General features: G+C 49.2%; 1 protein-coding gene across 1 annotated transcript; it reads left to right on the top strand.

The window, feature by feature from the left end:
* Positions 1 to 2744: 2744 nt before the first annotated feature.
* Positions 2745 to 18532, top strand: LOC147116779 (transport and Golgi organization protein 6 homolog). Its single transcript, XM_085991962.1, has 3 exons — positions 2745 to 3440; positions 6187 to 6303; positions 18353 to 18532. Exons 1-3 carry the CDS (start codon positions 2778 to 2780, stop codon positions 18515 to 18517), a joined length of 945 nt encoding a protein of 314 aa, XP_085848088.1. The 5' UTR covers positions 2745 to 2777; the 3' UTR covers positions 18518 to 18532.
* Positions 18533 to 22264: the final 3732 nt, after the last annotated feature.

Below are 22264 nucleotides of genomic sequence, written 5' to 3'. Positions count from 1 at the left end.
GTGGGGGGAGGAGGAGGAGGTGGGGGGGGAGGAGGTGGGGGGAGGAGGGGGTTGGTGGGGGAGGGGGGAGGGGGTTGGTGGGGGAGGGGGTTGGTGGGGGAGGGGGGAGGTGGAGTTGGGGAAGAGGAGGGGGGAGGAGGCGGGGGAGGGTGTGGGCGGAGGAGGGGGGGGAATCGGGGAGGGGAATAGTGAGGGAGCCCGGTGGCGGGGTGAAACACAGAAACAGAGCAGTTAGGAGCAGGAGTAGGCCATTCGGCCCTTCGAGCCTGCTCCGCCATTCAATGCGATCATGGCTGATTATCCAAATTCAGTACCCTGCCCCTGCTTTCTCCCCATATCCCTTGATCCCTTGATCCCTTTAGCCTTAAGAAATATATCTAACTCCTTCTTGAATATATTTAATGAATTGGCCTGAACTGCCTTTTGTGGTAGAGAACTCCACAGGTTCCCCACTCTCTGGGTGAAGAAATTCCTCCTCATCTCTGTCCTAAATGGCTTACCCCTTATCCTTAGACTGTGACCCCTGGTTCTGGACTCCCCCGCCATCGGGAACATCCTTCCTGCATCTAGTCTGTCTAGTCCTGTTAGAATTTTATAAGTTTCAATGAGATCCCCTCTCATTCTTCTAAACTCCAGCGAGTATAAGCCCAATCGACCCAATCTCTCCTCATACGTCATTCCTGCCATCCCAGGTATCAGTCTGGTGAATCTTCGCTGCACTCCCTCCATGGCAAGAACATCCTTCCTCAGATAAGGCGACCAAAACTGCACACAATACTCAAGGTGTGGTCTCACCAAGGCCCTGTACAACTGCAGCAAGATATCCTTGTTCCTGTACTCGAATCCTCTCGCTATGAAGGCCAACATACCATTTGCCTTCTTAACCGCCTGCTGCACCTGCATGCTTACCTTCAGCGACTGGTGCACAAGGACACCCAGGTCTCTTTGCACTTCCCCTTCTGTCAATCTATTGCCGTTCAGATAATAATCTGCCTTCCTGTTTTTGCCACCAAAGTGGATAACCTCGCATTTATCCACATTATATTGCATCTGCCATGCTTCTGCCCAATCACCCAACCTGTCCAAATCATACTGGAGTTTCTCGGCATCCTCCTCACAGCACACACGCCCACCCAACTTTGTGTCGTCTGCAAACTTGGAGATATTACATCTAGTTCCCTCGTCTAGATCATCATTAATATATATTGTGACTAACTGGGGTCCTAGCACCGATCCCGGCGGTACCCCACTAGTCACTGCCTGCCAATCGGAAAAAGACCCGTTTATTCCAACTCTTTGCTTCCTGTCTGCCAGCCAGTTCTCTATCCAAGTCAGTACCTTACCCCCAATCCCATGTGCTTTAACTTTACACGCTAATCTCTTATGCGGGACCTTATCGAAAGCCTTCTGAAAGTCCAAGGGAAAGAGGGACCAGGGGTGGAGCGGAGGCCGGGGCGGGGGGGGCAGAAGCACGGCAGATGGGGTTCAGTGTGGAGAAGTGTGCTGTGCTTTGGGACGACTAATATGGAAAGACAGCACAGTATGAACGGCACAGTTTTGAAACGTGTAGAGGCGCAGAGACACCTTGGTGTCCATATACACAAATCCTTAAAGGTGGCAGGGCAAGTTGATAAGGTGGTGATGGGTTATAGAAACATAGAAGATAGGAGCAGGAGTAGGCCATTCGGCCCTTCGAGCCTGCTCCGCCATTCAATGAGATCATGGCTGATCATCCAAATTCAGTACCCTGTCCCTGCCTTCTCGCCATATCCCTTGATCCCTTTAGCCTTAAGAAATATATCCAACTCCTTCTTGAATATTTTTAATGAACTGGCCTCCACCGCCCTCTGTGGCAGAGAATTCCACAGGTTCACCACTCTCTGGGTGAAGAAATTCCTCCTCATTTCAGTCCTAAATGGCTTACCCCTTATCCTTAGACTATGACCCCTGGTTCTGGACTCCCCGGCCATCATAAACATCCTTCCTGCATCTAGTCTGTCCAGGCCTGACAGAATTTTATAGGTTTCGATGAGATCCCCTCTCAATCTTCTAAACTCCAGTGAGTATAAGCCCAATCGACACAATCTCTCATTTGGGTTTATAAATAGAGGCATAGAATATAAAAGGAAAGAGATCCTGCTCGATTTATAAATCACTGGTTGGGTCTTAGTTGGAGTATTGTGGACAATTCTGGGCCCCACACTTAATGAAAGATGTAAAGGACTTAGAAAGGGGACAGAGGAGGGTTACCAGGATGTTACCAGGGATGAGCGACTTAAGTTATGAGGAGAGGTTGGAAAAGTTCGGACTGTTCTCCTTGGTACAGAGAAGTTTAAGAGGTGACCGAATAGAGGTTTTAAAAATTGCGAGGTTTTGATGGAGTAAGTAGGGAAAGCTGTTCCCCCCCAGTGAGTGGGTCAATAACTCGAGGTCAGAGATTCAAGATCATTGGCAAAAGATCGAGAGGGGAGTCGGCAAATGTTTTCACTGAGTTGTTGGGATCTGGAACGCTCGACCTGAAAAGGTGGTGGAAGCTAATTCGATAAATAACTTTAAAAGGGAGTTGGACGGGTGCTTGGGGATGAGCAACCTCCAGGGTTCTGGACACAAAGCGGGGGGGGGGGGGGGGGGGGTGGGACTGAGCACGACTGCTCTTTCAAAGAGCCAGCACAGACATGGCGGGCCGAATGGCCTCTTTCTGTGATGTAAGTTTCCATGAATCTATTCTATCCTGCAGCTGATGCATTTTATTTTTACTTTTATTTTCAGAAGCGTGCATGCTGTCGGCACAGACCAGCCGAGAGGATGTGCTGTTGCAGACTCTGTCTCGCAATTTGTCTGTCCTGCAGGCGAGGCTGCATCAGGAACCTGGCTGGGCGGATTTGGAGCGGCTGAGGGAGTGTGTGGTGTCGCGGTTAGCGTGGCCGGTGAAGGGAGATGATGCTGTGTGGAGCTTTGTTTCCGAGGCCCTGGTGCTGCTTTTGTGTTTGAAGCAGGCGATGGTTGAGCTGTTAGCACAGTTCACACCCCCAAAACCCAACCCAAAGACCCCGGAGTGTGCGCCCGCACTACCTCCTGACACCCTGAGTATCTCGCAACAGAAAACGGTCCAGTCTGCGCTGCAGTTTATTGTCACTCTCGGAATCTGCCCATACCTCCTGCCAGGGGTCGGAATTCCTCTTGGCCGCAGGTCGGAGTTTGCAGCAACAGTTGAAAAGGCGGTGAGTCGCTCAGTGTTGCCCAGCGGAACGTGGCGGCTGCACACTGTCACCCTGGTGCTCCTCGACATCGCTCAGCATCCTTCCTTAGAGAGCCTGGTCCTCACCAGGCACCTTGGAGACCTGATCGCCGGTCTCTGCCAACTGGGCTATACGTCAAACAAATGTCAGCGGGGCTCGGTGTCAGAGGAGGGCTCACGAGGGGACAGAGAGACACAGAAGGTACAGTAACTGATCATAATGGTAACCAGTGCCAGCCTGGAGCTGTCGCTACGAGGAACAGACCGCGGGTCCCTGCCCATCTGCGTCCAAGGGGAAGGTTATTACCCAGCTGTGATTCTCGGCAGTCAGCATCCAGAGAGAGAGTGGGGGCTGAAGAGCTTGGTTGGCCAAAGGCCGGATTCTCCTCTCCTCAGATACCCGGCCATCTCCTGTGTTTCTGGGGTTTTCTATTTCAGGCTCTGGGTGAAGCCTTGGGGGTTTGTACAGAACACACAAGGCCCGGATTCAATCCCCAATCTGTGCTGTGTGTGTGAGCTCAGCTGGGGCCTCGGTGCTCAGGGCTAGGGTTCCTGCTCCTGACCACTATCCAGTGAACCCTGCTGTCTAGTGAGGGCAGGAGTGGGCTCTGTGTGATGCCCCTCGGGTTGAGTAGCCTGTCGACACTCGCTGACCAGGTGTGACCCTTGGGCGAGGAACCAGAGGCTGCCAATTCCCAGGAAGAGCTGGAGCCTTCAGGCAGGGAGGGTGGACGGGTTCTGAGCTGTTGCCATCTTATCCTCCAGCCCATCAGGCTGCGTGAACTAACCAGCCACTGGACCCCACCACAGGCTGTGCCTAGCTTGATCGCAGCTTCCTCCTTGCAGCGCGAGGCTGCAGCATGCTTCCTGCATTCAACCTGTGATAGGCCAGGTAGTGGACAGATTCTCTCGTTCTCCTGACTCCCCAGCCTGAGGGAAGGGGCAGCGTTATTTGAAGCAATCCTGTTTCCTCCAGAGAGTTGAGCCCATTTACCAGGGTGATTATTTGGGGTTAGTTGCTGCACCTGGCCTGACATTGTGTTGAGGGCGACAGTCATAGAGTCATAATGGCACAGAAGGAGGCCATCCTGCCCATCGAGTCGGTGCCGGCTCTCTGTAGAGCAATCCAGTCTGTGCCATTCCCCCGCTCTATCCCCGTAGCCCTGCAAGTTTATTTCCCTCAAGTGCCTATCCAGTCTCCCCTTGAAAACATTGAGTGTCTCCGCTTCCACCTCTTCCATCGGCAGCGAGTTCAAGGTCCTCGCCACTCGCTGCGTAAATAAGTATTTCCCTGCAGATTTGCTCCTCTACCTCCGTCTCACTATTTGGAGGCCTATAGAATACCCCCAATAGCGTGATCAGACCCTTTTTGCTCCTCAACTCTAACCAAATAGATTCTGTCCTTGTCTCCTCAAGAACATCCTCCCTTTCCAACACTACAATGTCTTCCTTAATCAGCACTGCCACCCCACCTCCTTTTTTCCTTCCCTATCTTTTCTGAACACTTTGTACCCTTGAATATTAAGTGCCCAGTCCTCACCGTTTTTAAGCCACGTTTCCGTTATTGCCACATGGCCAATTGTACTTGTAGCTCACCAACCTTATTCACCACACTTTGTGCCTTTACGTACATGCATTCTAAACCCATTTTTGAATTTTTCGTAGTCTTTCTTAGTCTGCTCCTATCTAATATGGTACTACTCCGCCTCTAGTACTATCTTCTCTAGTACTATCCAACACACTCACTCTTTTATGCACCTTATTCCTCTTTTCTACTCCTATATGCTGGTGCCCACCCCCCTGCCAAGCTAGTTTAAACCCTCCCCAACAGCACTAACAAACCTCCCCGCGAGAATACTGGTCCTGGCTCTGTTGAGGTGTAACCCGTCCGGCTTGTACAGGTCCCACCTTCCCCAGAAACGGTCCTAATGCCTCAGGAATCTAAAGCCCTCCCTCCTGCACCATCTCTCCAGCCGCGCATTCATCTGTTCTATCCTCCTATTCCTGTACTCACTAGCACGTGGCACCGGGAGTAACCTGGAGATTACTACTTTTGAGGTCCTGCTTTTTAATCTCTCTCCTAGCTTCCTATAGTCTGCCTGCAGGACCTCATCCCTCTTTCTGCATATGTCGTTGGTACCGATATGGACAACAACCTCTGGCTGTTCACCCTGCTCCCTCAGAGTGTCCTGCAGCCGATCAGTGACATCCTTGACCCTGGCACCAGGGAGGCAACATACCATCCTGGAGTCCACCTAAATGCCTATCTGTTCCCCTAACCAATGAATCCTCTTATCATTATTGCTCTTCCTCTCCCCTGTGCAGCTGAGCCACCCGTGGTGCCGTGGCCTTGGCTCTGGCTGCTCTCCCCAAAGGAACCATCACCCCCACCAGTTTCCAGAACTGTGAACCGGTTAGCGAGCGAGATGCACTCTGGGGATTCCTGCCCTACCTGCCTGGTCCTCCTCCTCTGTCTGGTGGTCACCCATTCCCTCTCTGCCTGCACATTCTGAGGCTGCGGGGTGACCACTTCTCGAAACGTGCTTTCCAAGTATTACTCAGCCTCGCGGATGCACTGTAGTGACTCCAGCTGCCGTTCAAGCTCTGAAACCCGGAGCTCGAGTTGCTGTAGTTGGCGACACTTCCTGCACACATGGTCGTCCAGGCCGCAAGAAGTGTCCAGGATATCCCACAGGGCCCAGGATGTGCAAATCACGGGACTGAGCTACCCTGCTATGCCTCTATTTACCAGACTATGGAGGTAATATAGCAGAAATAAACTTGACAAGAAACACTCAACAGCTACCCACCAATCAGCACTTCCCTCTATTAGATCGGCTATGATCTACTTAGCAGAAATATACTCAAACAGAACAAAAAAAAGCTTACCACAAGTACTCCCCCTATACTCAGTCTGTAGTTTTGTGTAACGTATGTGTTATTGACAGGGTCTCACCGATGCTGAGCAGCGGGGCTGTCGGGAGGCTCTGCGAAACCTTCTGGATCGAGTGTATCAGCCGATTGTCATCAAGGAGCTGCTGATGCTACAGGGAGGAGCAAAGCAGGTAACTGGCCCCGGCCCTCGTAGGGTCTAAACAGCTGAAGGCACAGTCGCCAATGGTGCGGTGAAGGGAAGGGGATGTATAAGAGGTCAGAGTCAGGGGAACACAGAGTTTGAAGGGAAGGGGAATATAGGGCTAGAGGAGGTTGTAGAGAAAAGGAGATGGTTATACACGATAATGGGAATTGTAATTTTGAACCAATACAGTGGTGATGGGGAAGTGGGACTTGGTGCGAGTTAGGATACGGGCAACAGAGTTTTGGATGAGCTGATGTTTATGAAGGGAGACCTGCCATGAGAGAATTGGAATAGTCTAGACGGTGGTCACAATTGAATGGGTGAGGGTTTCAACAGCCAATGGGCTGAGGTAGGGTAGAGGTGAGCAGTTTGGGTTCCGCCAGGACCACTCGACTCCAGACCTCATTACAGTCTTGGTCCAAACGTGGAGATAAGAGCTGAATTCCAGAGGTGAGGTAAGAGTGACTTGACATCAAGGCAGTATTTGACCGAGTGTGTCATCAAGGAGCCCGAGTAAAATTGACGTCCATGGGAATCGGGGAAAACTCTCCTGGCTGGAGTCAGACCGAGCTCAAATGAAGATGGTTGTGGTTGTTGAAGGCCAATCACCTCAGCCCCGGGACATAACAAGAATTAGGAGCAGGAGTAGGCCATACGGCCCTTCGAGCCTGCTCCACCATTCATTAAGATCATGGCCGATCTTCGAACTCAACTCCACTTTCCTGCCTGATACCCATTTCCCTTGATTCCCTTAGAGTCCAAAAATCTATTGACCTCTGCCTTGAATATACTCAACGACTGAGCATCCAAAGCCCTATAGGGTAGATAATTCCAACGATTCACAACCCTCTGAGTGAAGAAATTCCTCCTCATCTCAGTCTTAAATGGCCGACTCCTTATCCTGAGACTATGCCCCCGAGTTCAAGACTCTCCAGCCAGGGGAAACAACCTCTCAGCATCTAGCCTCTCAAAATATTATATGTTTCAATGAGATCACTTCTCATTCTTCTAAATGCGAGAGTGTATCGGCTCAATCTCTCCTCATAGGACAGCCCTCTCATCCCAGGGATCAATCTAGTGAACTTTTGTTGCACCGCCTCGAAGGCATGTATGTCGTTTCTCTGATAAGGAGACCAAAACTGTGCCCAGTACTCCAGGTGTGGTCTCACCAAAGCCCTGTACAATTGTAGCAAGACCTCCTTACTCTTGTACTACCAACTCCCTTGCAATAAACGCCAACATGCCATTTGCCTTCCTAATTGCTTGCTGTACCTGCATGCTAACTTTGTGTTTCCTGTATGAGGACACCTAACTCTGAACACCAACATTTAATAGTTTTTCGCCATTTAAAACATTTTCTGATTTTCTATTCTTCTTACCAAAGTGAATAACCTCAGATTTCTTCACATACTCCATATGCTACCTTATTGCCCACTCACTTAACCTGTCATTATCCCTTTGCAAGCTATTTGTCTCCTTCCCACAGCTTTGTATCGTCAGCAAACTTGGATACATTGCACTTGGTCCCTTCATCTAAGTCATTAATATAGATTGTGAATAGCTGAGGCCCCAACACTGATCCTTGCAGCACCCCACTAGTTACTTAAATTTGGTTTGTCCAGCCTATATCAAAGTTAATGTCCCCCATGATTACTGTATTACCCCTGTTACATGCATCTCTAATTTCCTGATTTTTACTCTGCCCGACACTACAACTACTGTTAGGGGGGCCTATAAACTACTCCCACTAGTGTTTTCTGCCCCTTGTTGTTTCTTAGCTCCACCCAAACTGATTCTACCTTTTGTTTTTCCGAGCCAAGATCCTTTCACTCTACTGTCTTTATCCCCTCCTTTATTATCAGGGCTACCCCTGCTTCTTTTCTATTCTGCCTGTCTCTTCTAAAAGCCAAATACCCTGGAATATTTAGTTCCCAACTTTGGTCACTCTGCAACCATGTCTCTGTAATAGCTATTAAATGAAACCCATTTATTTTTATCTGTGCTATTAACTCATCAACTCGCTGCAGGAGCTCCTCAGGGCAGTGTCCTAGGCCCAACCATCTTCAGCTGCTTCATCAATGACCTTCCCTCCATCATAAGGTGAGAAGTGGGGATGCTCACTGATGATTGCAGTGTGTTCAGTTCCATTCGCAACCCCTTAGATAATGAAGCAGTCCGTGCTCGCGTGCAGCAAGACCTGGGCTACATTCAGGCTTGGGCTGATAAGTGGCACGTAACATTCGAACTACACAAGTGCCAGGCAATGACTATCTCCAACAAGAGAAAGTCTAACCGCCTCCCCTTGACATTCAATGACATTACCATCGTCAAGTCCCCCACCAACATCATCCTGGGGGGTCACCATTGACCAGAAACTAAACTGGACCAGCCACATAAATACTGTGGCAACAAGAGCAGGTCAGAGGCTGGGTATTCTGTGGCAACTGACTCACCACCTGATTCCCCAAAGACTTTCCACCATCTACAAGGCATAAGCCAGGATTGTGATGGAATACTCTCCACTTGCCTGGATGAGTGCAGCTCCAACAACACTCAAGAAGCTCAACACCATCCAGGACAAAGCAGCTCGCTTGATTGGCACCCCATCCACCACCTTAAACATTCACTCCCTCCACCACCGGCGTACCGTGTCTGCAGTGTGTACCATCTACAAGATGCACTGCAGCAACTTGCCAAGGCTTCTTCGGCAGCACCTCCCAAACCCGTGACCTCTACCACCTAGAAGGACAAGGGCAACAGGCGCATGGGAACACCACCACCTCCAAATTCCCCTCCAAGTCACACACTATCCTGATTTGGAAATATGTCGCCGTTCCTTCATCGTTGCTGATACCTGGGATGGCAGGAATGACGTATGAGGAGAGATTGGGTCGATTGGGCTTGTACTCACTAGAAGAATGAGAGGAGATCTCATTGAAACTTATAAAATTCTGACAGGACTGGACAGACTAGATGCAGGAAGGATGTTTCTGATGGTCGGGGAGTCCAGAACCAGGGGTCACAGTCTAAGGATAAGGGGTAGGCTATTTAGGACTGAGATGAGGAGGAATTTCTTCACCCAGAGAGTGGTGAACCTGTGGAATTCACTACCACAGAAGGCAGTAGAGGCCAATTCATTAAATATATTCAAGAAGGAGTTGGATATATTTCTTAAGGCTAAAGGGATCAAGGGATATGGGGAGAAGGCAGGGACAGGGTACTGAATTTGGATGATCAGCCATGATCTCATTGAATGGCAGAGCAGGTTTGAGGGGCTGAATGGCCTACTCCTGCTCCTATCTTCTATGTTTCGAATCCTGGAACTCCCTCCCTAACAGCACTGTGGGCGTACCTTCACCACACGGACTGCAGCGGTTCAAGAAGGCGGCTCACCACAACTTCTCAAGGGCACTTGGGGATGGCAATAAATTCTGGCCTTGTCAGCGAAGCCCACATCCCTCAAATGAATTTTAAAAAACATTCTAGAGGGATATAATTGAGAAGCAGAGAAGTAATGTTAAACTTGCTTAGATCACACTTGGAGTACTGTGAACAGTTCTGGCCTCCATATTCTAAAAAAGGATATAGAGGGACCAGAGAAGGTGCAAAACAGATTTACTAGAATGATACCAGAACTGAGACTTGACAATTCCAACACAGTCCTGGCCAGCCTCCCACGTTCTACCCTCCTTAAACTTGAGGTCATCCAAAACTCTGCTGCCCGTGTCCTAACTTGCACCAAATCCCATTCACCCATCAACTCTCTGCTCGCTGACCTACATTGGCTCCCGGTTAAGCAACGCTTCGATTTAAAAATTCTTATCTTTGTTTTCAAATCCATCCAAGGCCTCGCCCCTCCCTATCTCTGTAATCTCCTCCAGCCTTGCAACCCTTCGAATTACCTGCGCTCCTCCAGTTTTGGCCTCTTGAACTGCCCCGATTTTAATCGCGCCACTGTTGGCTGCCGTGCCTTCAGCTGCCAAGGCCCTAAGCTCTGGAATTCCCACCGAAACCTCGCCGCCTCTCTATCTCTCTTTCCTCCTTTAAGCTGCTCCTTAAAACCTACCTCTTAGACTGACCTTTAGGTCATCTGTCCTAATATCTCCATATGTGGCTCGGTGTCAAATTTTGTTTGATAACACTCATGTTTAGTGCCTTACTACATTAAAGACGCTATATAAATACAAGCTGTTGTTGTTATACCAATCAGGAAGGATTGAACAGGCTTTTTTCTTTAGGAAAGAGAAGACTGCGGGGTGACCTGATAGAGGTTTTAGGATTATGAAAGGGTTTGATAGGGTAGATGTCGGGAAGGTGTTTCCACATGTGGGCAAGACCAGAACTAGGGGCCATAAATATAGGGTAGCCCCTAATAAATCCAATAGGGAATTCAGGAGAAACTTCTTTACCCAGAGTGGTGAGAATGTGGAACTCGCTACCACAGGGAGTGGCTGATGTGAAAAGCATAGATGCATTTAAGGGGAAGCTAGATAAGCACAGGAGAAAGGAATAGAACAGTGCCGATGGATTGGAGGGTAGCTAACGTTACCCCACTATTCAAAAAGGGGGGTAGGGAAAAAGCAGGTAATTACAGACCTGTAAGCCTTACATCAGTTGTGGGCAAAATGCTGGAGTCCATCATTAAGGATGAAATAGCGGAGCACTTAGCAAATGGGGACAGGATAGGACAGAGTCAACATGGATTTACAAAGGGTAAATCGTGCTTGACTAATCTATTGGAATTTTTTGAGGGAGTAACTGGTAGAATAGATGGGGGAGAGCCAGTAGATGTGGTGTACCTGGACTTCCAAAAGGCCTTCGATAAGGTCCCACATAAAAGATTAGCATGGAAAATTGAGGCTCATGGGATAAAGGGGAAAGTTTTGGCGTGGATAGGGAACTGGCTGTCAGATAGAAAACAGAGAGTTGGAATAAACGGCTCATTTTCTGAATGGCAGGCAGTAACAAGTGGGGTACCACAGGGATCTGTCCTGGGCCCCCAGCTGTTCACAATTTACATTAATGACCTGGATCAGGGAGTCGGATGCAGCATTTCCAAATTTGCAGACGACACTAAACTAGGAGGGGGGGTGGGCTCAGAGGAAGAGACCAGGAAGCTCCAGAGCGATTTGGACAGACTGGGCGATTGGGCGGATAAATGGCAGATGCACTATAATGTGGACAAGTGCGAAGTTATCCACCTTGGGTGCAGGAACGGGAGGGCAAATTATTATTTAAATGGCAATAGATTGGGAGAGGGGGAAGTACAGAGAGACCTGGGTGTTCTTGTACACCAGTCACTGAAGGCGAGCATGCAGGTGCAACAGGCGGTCAAGAAGGCAAACGGTATGCTGGCCTTCATAGCAAAAGGGTTAGAATACAGGAACAGGGATACCTTGCTGCAGCTGTACAGGGCACTGGTGAGACCACACCTCGAGTACTGTGTACAGTTTTGGTCGCCTCATCTGAGGAAGGATGTTCTTGCCATGGAGGGGGTGCAGCGGCGATTCACCAGGCTGATACCAGGAATGGCGGGAATGACCTATGAGGAGAGACTATGTAGTTTAGGGATGTACACACTGGAGTTTAGAAGATTGAGAGGGGACCTCATAGAAGTGTATAAAATTCTGACAGGTCTAGACAGACTGGATGCAGAAGGAATGTTTCCCTTGGCGGGTGAGAACAGAACTAGAGGACATAATTTAAGGATAAGGGCTAAACCATTTAGGACAGAGATGAGGGGGAATTTCTTCACTCAGAGAGTGGTGAACCTGTGGAACTCATTGCCACAGAGGGCAGTGTACGCCAGCTCATTAAATATATTTAAGAGGGAATTAGATATATTTCTACGGGCAAAAGGGGTTAAGGGTTACGGAGAGAAGGCGGGGACGGGATACTGAATTAAAGGATCAGCCATGATCTCATCGAATGGCGGAGCAGGCACGAAGGGCCGAATGGCCTACTCCTGCTCCTATCTTCTATGTATCTATGTAGAAGGATATGCTGATGGGGTGAGATAAAGTAAGGTGGAAGAAGGCATACCATGTAACACTGTCGGCAGATAATGTCGCCATGGGGCAGCGTGTGGATGAGGAAGAGGCGGGGTCCAAGGATTGATCCTTGGGTGATAGGTGACGGTGTGGGATGGAAGGAGTAGCCATTGCGAGAGATGCCTAGGCTGCAGCTGGACAATCCCACTGAGCTAGACAAGGAAGAAGAGGCGTTGGAAAGGATAGTGTCTAAGCGGCAGAGACATCGAGGTGGGAGAATTCATCACGGTTACACAGAATGTCTTTTGTGACTTGGGGTTTGGAGAGTTTCGATGTTGTAGCAGCAACGGAAGGCTGATTGGAGGGATTGAGACAGGAAATTGCAGGAGATGGGCATGGGTCTTCGAGTCTGCCATCACCTTCAAGGAACACAGGAGGAGGCCATTCAGCCCCTCGAGCCTGTTATATAGGAACAGGAGGAGGTCATTCAGCCCCTCGAGCCTGTTATATAGGAACAGGAGGAGGCCATTCAGCCCCTCGAGCCTGTTATATAGGAACAGGAGGAGGTCATTCAGCCCCTCGAGCCTGTTATATAGGAACAGGAGGAGGTCATTCAGCCCCTCGAGCCTGTTATATAGGAACAGGAGGAGGCCATTCAGGCCCTCGAGCCTGTTATATAGGAACAGGAGGAGGTCATTCAGCCCCTCGAGCCTGTTATATAGGAACAGGAGGAGGTCACTCAGCCCCTCGAGCCTGTTATATAGGAACAGGAGGAGGTCATTCAGCCCCTCGAGCCTGTTATATAGGAACAGGAGGAGGTCATTCAGCCCCTCGAGCCTGTTATATAGGAACAGGAGGAGGTCATTCAGCCCCTCGAGCCTGTTATATAGGAACAGGAGGAGGTCATTCAGCCCCTCGAGCCTGTTATATAGGAACAGGAGGAGGTCATTCACCCCCTCGATCCTGTTACATAGGAACAGGAGGAGGCCATTCAGCCCCTCGAGCCTGTTTTTAAAAATTCATTGATGGGATGTGGGCGTCGCTGGCTAGGCCTGCATTTAGTGCCCATCCCTAATTGCCCTTGAGAAGATGGTGGTGAGCCGCCGCCTTGAACCGCTGCAGTCCATATGGTGTAGGTACACCCACAATGCTGTTAGGAAGGGAGTTCCAGGATTTTGGCCCAGCGACAGTGAAGGAACGGCGATACAGGTCCAAGTCAGGATGGTGTGTGGCTGGGAGGGGAACTTGTAGGTGGTGATGTTCCCATGCGTCTGCTGCCCTTGTCCTTCTAAGTGGTAGAGGTCGCGGGTGTGGAAGGTGCTGTTGAAGGAGCTTTGGCGAGTTGCTGCAGTGTAGATGGTACACACTGCAGCCACAGTGCGCCGGTGGTGGAGGGAGTGAATGTTGAAGGTGGTGGATGGAGTGCCAATCAAGCGGGCTGCTTTATCCTGAATGGTGTCGAGCTTCTTGAGTGTTGTTGGAGCTGCACTCATCCAGGCAAGTGGAGAGTATTCCATCACACTCCTGACTTGTGCCTTGTAGATGGTGGAAAGGCTTTGGGGAGTCAGGAGGTGAGACACTCGCCGCAGAATTCCCAGCCTCTGGCCTGCTCTTGTAGCCACAGTATTTATATGGCTGGTTCAGTTCAGTTTCTGATCAATGGTAACCCCCAGGATGTTGATAGTGGGGGATTCAGCGATGGTAATGCCATTGAATGTCAAGCGGAGATGGTTAGAGTCTCGCTTGTTGGAGATGGTCATTGCCTGGCACTTGTGTGGTGCGAATGTTACTTGCCACTTGTCAGCCCAAGTCTGAATGTTGTCCAGGTCTTGCTGCATATGGACACGGACTGCGTCAGTATCTGACGAGTCTCGAATGGAGCTGAATGGTGTGCAATCATCAGCAAACATCCCCACTTCTGACCTTATGATGGAGGGAAGGTCATTGATGAAACATCTGAAGATGGTTGGGCCTAGGACACTGCCCTGAGGAACTCCTGCAGTGATGTCATGTGATTGAGATGAATGACCTCCAACAACCACAGCCAACTTCCTTTGTGCTAGGTATGATTCCAACCAATGGAGAGTTTTCCCCTTGATTCCCATTGACTTCAGTTTTGCTAGGGCTCCTTGATGCCACACTCGATCAAATGCTGCCTTGATGTCAAGGGCAGTCACTCTCACCTCACCTCTTGAGTTCAGCTCTTTTGTCCATGTTTGGACCAAGGCTGTAATGAGGTCAGGAGCTGAGTGGCCCTGGCGGAACCCAAACTGGGCGTCAGTTAGCAGGTTATTGCTGAGTAAGTGCCGCTTGATAGCACTGTCGGCGACACCTTCCATCACTTTGCTGATGATTGAGAGTAGACTGATGGGACGGTAATTGGCCGGGTCGGATTTGTCCTGCTTTTTGTAGACAGGACATACTTGAGCAATTTATATAGGAACAGGAGGAGGTCATTCAGCCCCTCGATCCTGTTACATAGGAACAGGAGGAGGTTATTCAGCCCCTCGATCCTGTTATATAGGAACAGGAGGAGGTTATTCAGCCCCTCGATCCTGTTATATAGGAACAGGAGGGAGCCATTCAGCCTCTCGAGCCTGTTCCGCCATTCAATGAGATCATGGCTGCTCTGTATCCTAACTCCATACCCCTTTATACCCATGTCTAGCAAAAATCTATCGATCTCAGATTTAAAATGATTAATTGAGCTGGCATCTACTGCTTTTTGTGGGAGAGAGTTCCACACTTCTACCACCCTTTGTGTGAAGAAGTGTTTCCTAACTTCTCCCCTGAATGGCCTGGCTCTGATTTTAAGGTTATGCCCCCCTTGTCCGAGACTCCCCCCACCAGCGGAAAAAAGTTTCTCTCTTTCAGTTCCTATCAATTATCCTATCAATTCCTTTCAAAATCCTAAAAACCTCAATCAAATCACCCCTTAACCTTCTAAAATCCAGGGAATACAAGCCTAGTTTATGTTAGCTGATCTCCCCATATAATCTAATCCTTGGAGCCCTGGTAACATTACGGTGAATCTGCGCTGCACTCCTTCCAAGGCCAGTATATCATTTCTAAGATGCGGAACTGTGTACAGTATTCAGATGTGGGATAACCAGGGCTTCCTCCCCTTTATATTCTAGCCCTTTAGTTATAAAGGCTAACATTCCATTAGCCTTTTTGGATTATTTTCTGTACCTGACTATTGCATTTTCGTGATCTGTGTACATGGACCCATAAATCTCTTTGGACTTTCACTGTTCCGAGCTTTTCACTATTTAAATAATACTTGGATGAATCCTTTTTTGGTCCAAAATAGATGACCTCACGCTTATCTGCGTCGAAATCCATCTGCTACAGTTTTGCCCACTCACTTAATCTATCAATGTCTCTTTGTAATTTTATGCTTCCGCCTACACTGCTTACTATACCACCAATCTATGTGTCATCGGCAAACTTGTATATATGGCTCTCTATTGTGTTATCTAAGCCATTAATAAATATAATGAATAGTTGAGGCCCCAGCACAGATGCTTGTGGGACACCACTAGTCACTTCCTTCCAATTCGAGTACATGCCCATTATTCCTACTCTCTGTCTTCTATCACCTAACCAATCTCCTAACCAGGTCAATAATTTACCTTCAATTCCATGAACTTTAATTTTTGCTATTGCAACAGTGACTACACTACAAAAGTACTTAATTGGCTGTACGGCGCTTTGACACGTCCGGTGGCTGTGAAAGGTGCTATATAAATGTAAGTCTTTCTTTCCAACAGTCTCTTATGTGGAGCCCTATTGAATGCCTTCTGGAAGTTCATGTAAACTACATCCATAGACATTCCCCTGTCTATTACTTTAGTTACTTCCTCAAAAAATTAATTTGGTTTGTTAGACATGACCTACCTGTTATAAATCCATGTTGGCTCTCTCTAATCAGCTCAAATTTCTCTAAGTGCTCAGTCACTCTGTCCTTAATTATAGATTCCAATAACTTCCCCACAACAGATGTTGGACTAACAGGGCTATCACTGGACTAAAAGCTGACAAAGCCCCATGACCTGACGGCCTACATCTTAGGGTTCTAAAAGAGGTGGTTGCAGAGATAGTGGATGCATTGGTTGTGATCTTCCAAAATTCCTTAGATTCAAGAACGGTCCCAGCGGATTGGAAGGTAGCAATTGTAACCCTGCTACTCAAGAAAGGAGGGAAAGAGAAAACGGGGAACTACAGGCCAGTTAGCCTGACGTCAGTCGTCGGGAAAATGCTGGAATCCATTGTTAAGGAAGTGGTAATGGAGCACTTAGAAAATCTCAACATGGTTTTATGAAAGGGAAATCGTGCTTAACAAATTTATTAGAGATTTTTGAGGATGTAACTAGCAGGGCAGATAAAGGAGAACCAGTGGATGTAGTATATTTGGATTTCCAAAAGGCATTCGATAAGATGTCACATAAAAGGTTGTTACGCAAGATAAGGGCACATAGGGTTGGGGGTAATATAGTAGCATGGATAGAAGATTGGTTAACGGACAGAAAACAGTAGGGATAAACAGATCATTTTCCGTTTGACAGGCTGATCCGCAAGGTTCAGTGCTGGGGCCTCAGCTATTTACAACCTATATTAATGACCTAGATGAAGGGACCAAGTGCAAGGCATCCAAGTTTGCTGATGATACAAAGCTAGGTGAGAAAGTAAGCTGTGAGGAGGACACAAAGAGCCTGCAAAGGGATATAGGCAGGTTAAGTGAGTGGGCAGTAAGGTGGCAGATGGAATATAATGTGGGGAAATGTGAGGTTATTCACTTTGGTAGGAAGAATAGAAAAACAGAATATTTTTTAAATGGTGAGAAACTATTAAATGTTGGTGTTCAGAGAGATTTGGGTGTCCTCGTACAGGAAACACAGAGAGTTAGCATGCAGGTACAGCAAGCAATAAGGAAGGCAAATGGCTGTTGGCGTTTATTGCAAGGGGGTTGGAGTATAAGAGTAAGGAAGTCTTGCTCCAATTGTACAGGGCCTTGGTGAGACCACACCTGGAGTACTGGGCACAGATTTTGGTCTCCTTATCTAAGGAAGGATATACTTGCCTTGGAGGCAGTGCAGCGAAGGTTCACTAGATTGATCCCTGGGATGAGAGGGCTGTCCTATGATGAGATTGTGTAGAATGGGCCGATACTCTCTGGAGTTTAGAAGAATGAGAGGTGATCTCATTGAAACATACAAGATTCTGAGGGGGATTGACAGGGTAGATGCTGAGGTTGTTTCCCCTGGCTGGAGAGTCTAGAACTTGGGGGCATAGTCTCAGGATAAGGGGTGGGCCATTTAAGACTGAGATGAGGAGGAATTTCTTCACTCAGAGGGCGGTGAATCTTTGGAATTCTCTGCCCCAGGGCTGTGGAGGCTCAGTCGTTGAGTATATTTAAGGCTGAAATTGATAGATTTTTGGACTCTGGGGAATCAAGGTATATGGGGATCGGGCGGGCAAGTGGAGTTGAGTTCAAAGATCAGCCATGATCTTATTGAATGGCGGAGCAGTCTCGAGGGGCCGAATGGCCGACTCCTGCTCCTAATTCTTATGCTTTTAGGTACTCATTTCCAGGTTTTTCTCTCTCACTGTTCTTAAGTAATGGAGTTACAGTTGCAATTTTCTAATTTAAAGTGACAATTCCTGAATCAAGAGAGCTTTGGGAGATAATGGCTAAAGCATCTGCAATTTTCTCACCTACTTCCCTTAGTGTGAGGGAGGCGCTGGGGGAGGTCACTGGGGGAGCTGTTGGGGGAGGAGGGGGGAGGCGGGGGGCTGCCGGGGGGGGAAGCGGGGGGAGGCGGGGAGCCGCCGGGGGGGAAGCGGGGGAGGCGGGGAGCCGCCGGGGGAGGCGGGTGGCGGCGGGGGGGGAAGCGGGGAGCTGGCGGGAAGCTGGTGGAGGAGGCACAGGGGAGCTGATGGCACCTCTCTGGAAGTGAGTGCCATCCATTCACAGATTGGCAGGAGTGAGCAGATTGCTTGTCGTGTGTTTTCGGTGCATTGATGAGCTTTGTTTGTTTACAGGTGGTCTCTGCGGGGGGTGGGAAATCACGGACTCTCTCTCAGGCCCCAGCGTGGCTGCGCCGCCTGTGTGGGCAGCTGTTGTCGGAGAGACTGATGAAGCCTCATGGTGTCCAGGCAGTGGTCAGGGGAATAGTGGAAGGAGCCGGAGGTAAGCAATCAGGCTGAGATGGTGATCTGGACAGGCTCTGCTGGGGGAGTGTGCTGGGCAGGGTATATCCTTTCTCCCTCCCTCCCTCCCTCCCTCCCTCCCTTTCTCCCTCCCTCCCTCCCTCCCTTTCTCCCTCCCTCCCTCCCTCCCTTTCTCCCTCTCTCCCTCCCTCCCTTTCTCCCTCTCTCCCTCCCTCCCTTTCTCCCTCCCTCCCTTTCTCCCTCCCTCCCTCTCTTTCTCCCTCCCTCCCTCCCTCTCTCTCTCTCTCTCTCTTTCTCCCTCCCTCTCTTTCTCCCTCCCTCCCTCTCTTTCTTTCTCCCTCCCTCCCTCCCTCCCTCTCTTCCTCCCTCCCCCCTCCCCTCCCTCCCTCCCTCCCCCTGCCTCCCCCTCCCTCTCTCTGCCTCCCTCTCTCTCTCCCACCCACTCCTCCTCTCCCACCCTCCCTCCCTCGCCCGCCCCACATCTGCGATCTAACTCTATACACCCGCCTTTGCCCCGTATCCCTTAATACCTTTGGTTAACAAAAAGCAATCAATCTCAGATTTAAAATTAACAGTTGATCTAGCATCAATTGCCTTTTGTGGACGAGAGTTCCAAACTTCTCCCACCCTTTGTGTGTAGAAGTGTTTCCTAATTTCACTCAAAGGTCTGGCTCTAATTTTTAGACTCTGCCCCCTAGTCCTAGAATCCCCAACCAGCGGAAATAGTCTCTCTCTATCGACCCTATCAGTTCCCCTTAATATCCTGAAAACTTCGATCAAGTCACCCCTTAACCGTCTAAATTCTAGGGAATACAACCCTAGTTTGTGTAATCTCTCCTCGTAACTTAACCCTTGGAGTCCGGGTATCATTCTGGTAAACCTACGCTGCACCCCCTCCAAGGCCAATATATCCTTCCTAACTTCTACCCCCTTGTACTCTAGTCCTCTTGATATAAAGGCGAGCATTTCATTAGCCTTTTTGATTATTTTCTGTACCTGTTCGTGACATTTTAACATAGAAGATAGGAGCAGGAGTAGGCCATTCGGCCCCTCGAGCCTGCTCCACCATTCAATGCGATCATGGCTGATCATCCAAATTCAGTACCCTGTCCCTGCCATCTCCCATATCCCTTGATCCCTTTAGCCTTAAGAAAGATATCCAACTCTTTTTTGAATATATTTAATGAACTGGCCTCCACCGCCCTCTGGCAGAGAATTCCACAGGTTCACCACTCTCTGGGTGAAGAAATTCCTCCTCATTTCAGTCCTAAATGGCTTACCCCTTATCCTTAGACTATGACCCCTGGTTCTGGACTCCCCGGCCACCATAAACATCCTTCCTGCATCTAGTCTGTCCAGACCTGACAGAATTTTATAGGTTTCGACAAGATCCCCTCTCAATCTTCTAAACTCCAGTGAGTATAAGCCCAATCGACACAATCTCTCCTCGTACGTCATTCCTGCCATCCCAGGTATCAGCCTGGTGAATCTTCGCTGCACTCCCTCCATGGCAAGAACGTCCTTCCTCAGGTAAGGTGACCAAAACTGCACACAATACTCAAGGTGTGGTCTCACCAAGGCCCTGTACAACTGCAGCAAGACATCCTTGTTCCTGTACTCGAACCCTCTTGCTACGAAGGCCAACATACCATTTGCCTTCTTAACCGCCTGCTGCACCTGCATGCTTACCTTCAGCGACTGGTGCACAAGGACACCCAGGTCTCTTTGCACTTCCCCTTCTCCCAATCTATCGCCATTCAAATAATCTGCCTTCCTGTTTTTGCCACCAAAGTGGATAACCTCACATTTATCCACATTATAGTGCATTCTGTGTACCTGGACCCCCCCAAGTCTCTTTGGACCTCCACTGTTTTTAGCCTTTCACCATTTAGAAAGTACCCTGTTCTATCCTTTTTAGGCCCAAAGTGGATGACCTCACATTTGCTTACATTGAAATCCATTTGCCACAGTTTTGCCCATTCACTTAATCTGTCAATATCCCTGTGTAATGTTATGCTTTCACCTACACTGCCTACAATGCCACCTATCTTCGTGTCATCAGCAAATTTGGATATATGACTTTCTATGCCATCATTTAAGTCGTTAATAAATATTGTGAATAGTTGAGGCTCCAACACAGATCCCTGCGGGACATCACTAGTCACATCCTGCCAATTTGAGTATCTACCCATTATCCCTAATCACTGTCTCCTGCCACTCAGCCAATTTCCTAACCGGGTCAATAATTTTCCCTCAATTCTGTGGGCTTCTGCCACTCTCCCTTCCTTGCTCTCCCCTAGCCCCATTTCAGCTTTGACCTTTAATGTGTACAACCCCCAACCCACAGTATCAGTGACCCCCAGGGATCAGCACTTGTCCTGTGTTGCCAATAACTCTCTGCCCTCGCACCCTGGGATCAGCGCCTGGCTGCTCAGTATTCTCACCCCTGGACTGCACCTTTCACATAACCCTTGGACCCATTCCTGTGTATTGAGCTGTGCCGTGGCTCAGACCGGTTTGGAATTGCTTTGCTCACACTGCCGCCTGACGAGAGCAGTTAGTAGGTGTCGTGTTCATGTTAGAATGGAGCAGTTGGCAGGTGCTGTAAATGGCGCTGAGCACTAGAGGGTGCTGTCTACCTGCCCGGGTGGACAGTGAGGAATTTCTGCGCGGTCGCAGTGTGTGTCTCCAGCATCTTTCTGTCTCCTGCTGGGGCCCACCTGACCAGCTGCAACCAGGACAGCTTCTCAAAACTGGGAACGCTGCATGATTTGGGGAAATTTTACTGGCACCAACAGGTGGGTCAAGGTAGATGGAGTTAACGTACAGCTTAGCGATGATCTAATTGAATGGTGGAATAGACTCATGGGGCTGAATGGCCTCCTCTTGTTCCTACAGTCCCGGGGAGTGCCCTTAATCTAATGTACACTCAAACAATCCTGTTTCATGGACTGACGGTTACCTGCATTCCAGCTTGTGTGCTGGGACTGCGTGGGGTGGGGAGAGTGTTCCACGAGGACCTAGTGAGTGGTGTGTGACGCTTCATCACTGAGGTTCATGGGGACTCGCTGCGCTGATGTTGAGGTGACGCTGCATGTGGAGTCCTGCTCGGCTGCTGCTGTGGTCAGGGCTCTTATAAAGCATGATCCCCTGGCCATCTCTGGGATGGAGCCGGCCTCCCTCATCCAGTCGCTGCTTTGAGTACCGTGGTGGAAGTTGGTGAGAGAGTAGGGGGCACTTTGCAGAAAGGGTCAGCAATCGGGAGCAGGAGCCCAGACTTACCACAAGGGTGCTGAGGCCAAGGGACGTCGCTCGTACTGCCCTGGGTGTGTGGTCGGAGACCTGGTTGCTGCAGTAAGCTGGATCTCAATCTGGTGGTTTCTGTGCATTACAGGGATGTTCGTTTGTCTGTTACAGCTTCGGGTAAAAGGCTGAAAGGTTTTCTTCTGAAGTTTCTGAGAAATGTGCCTGTTTGTATCTTGTGCCAAACTTCAAGATTTTGTAAAAGTTGTGTAGGAATTAACGGATAAATCGGTTTAATTGAACGATTAAGAATGGAAGATCTTTTATCTTTGTGCTGTTTGATGTCCCGCAGTGCACGGACTCTGTAATTACTCTGTTTAAACACCTGGTTTAACTGTCTTACCTTTCACTGCAGCTGGTGCCTGCACCATTTGCACTGCAATTAAATCATTGCCCGCTGCGCGCTTCCTCTCCGCTCTGCTCTTCCCATTCCCTCCCCCATACCTGTCTCCATGTACACAGTGACCAGTCTGTGAACAC

The sequence above is a fragment of the Somniosus microcephalus genome, chromosome 6 (assembly GCF_052327205.1).
Source record: "Somniosus microcephalus isolate GS21.2 chromosome 6, FLI_Smic_1.0, whole genome shotgun sequence".
Taxonomy (NCBI): domain Eukaryota; kingdom Metazoa; phylum Chordata; class Chondrichthyes; order Squaliformes; family Somniosidae; genus Somniosus; species Somniosus microcephalus.
This window is presented reverse-complemented; position numbering and strand designations above follow the sequence as displayed.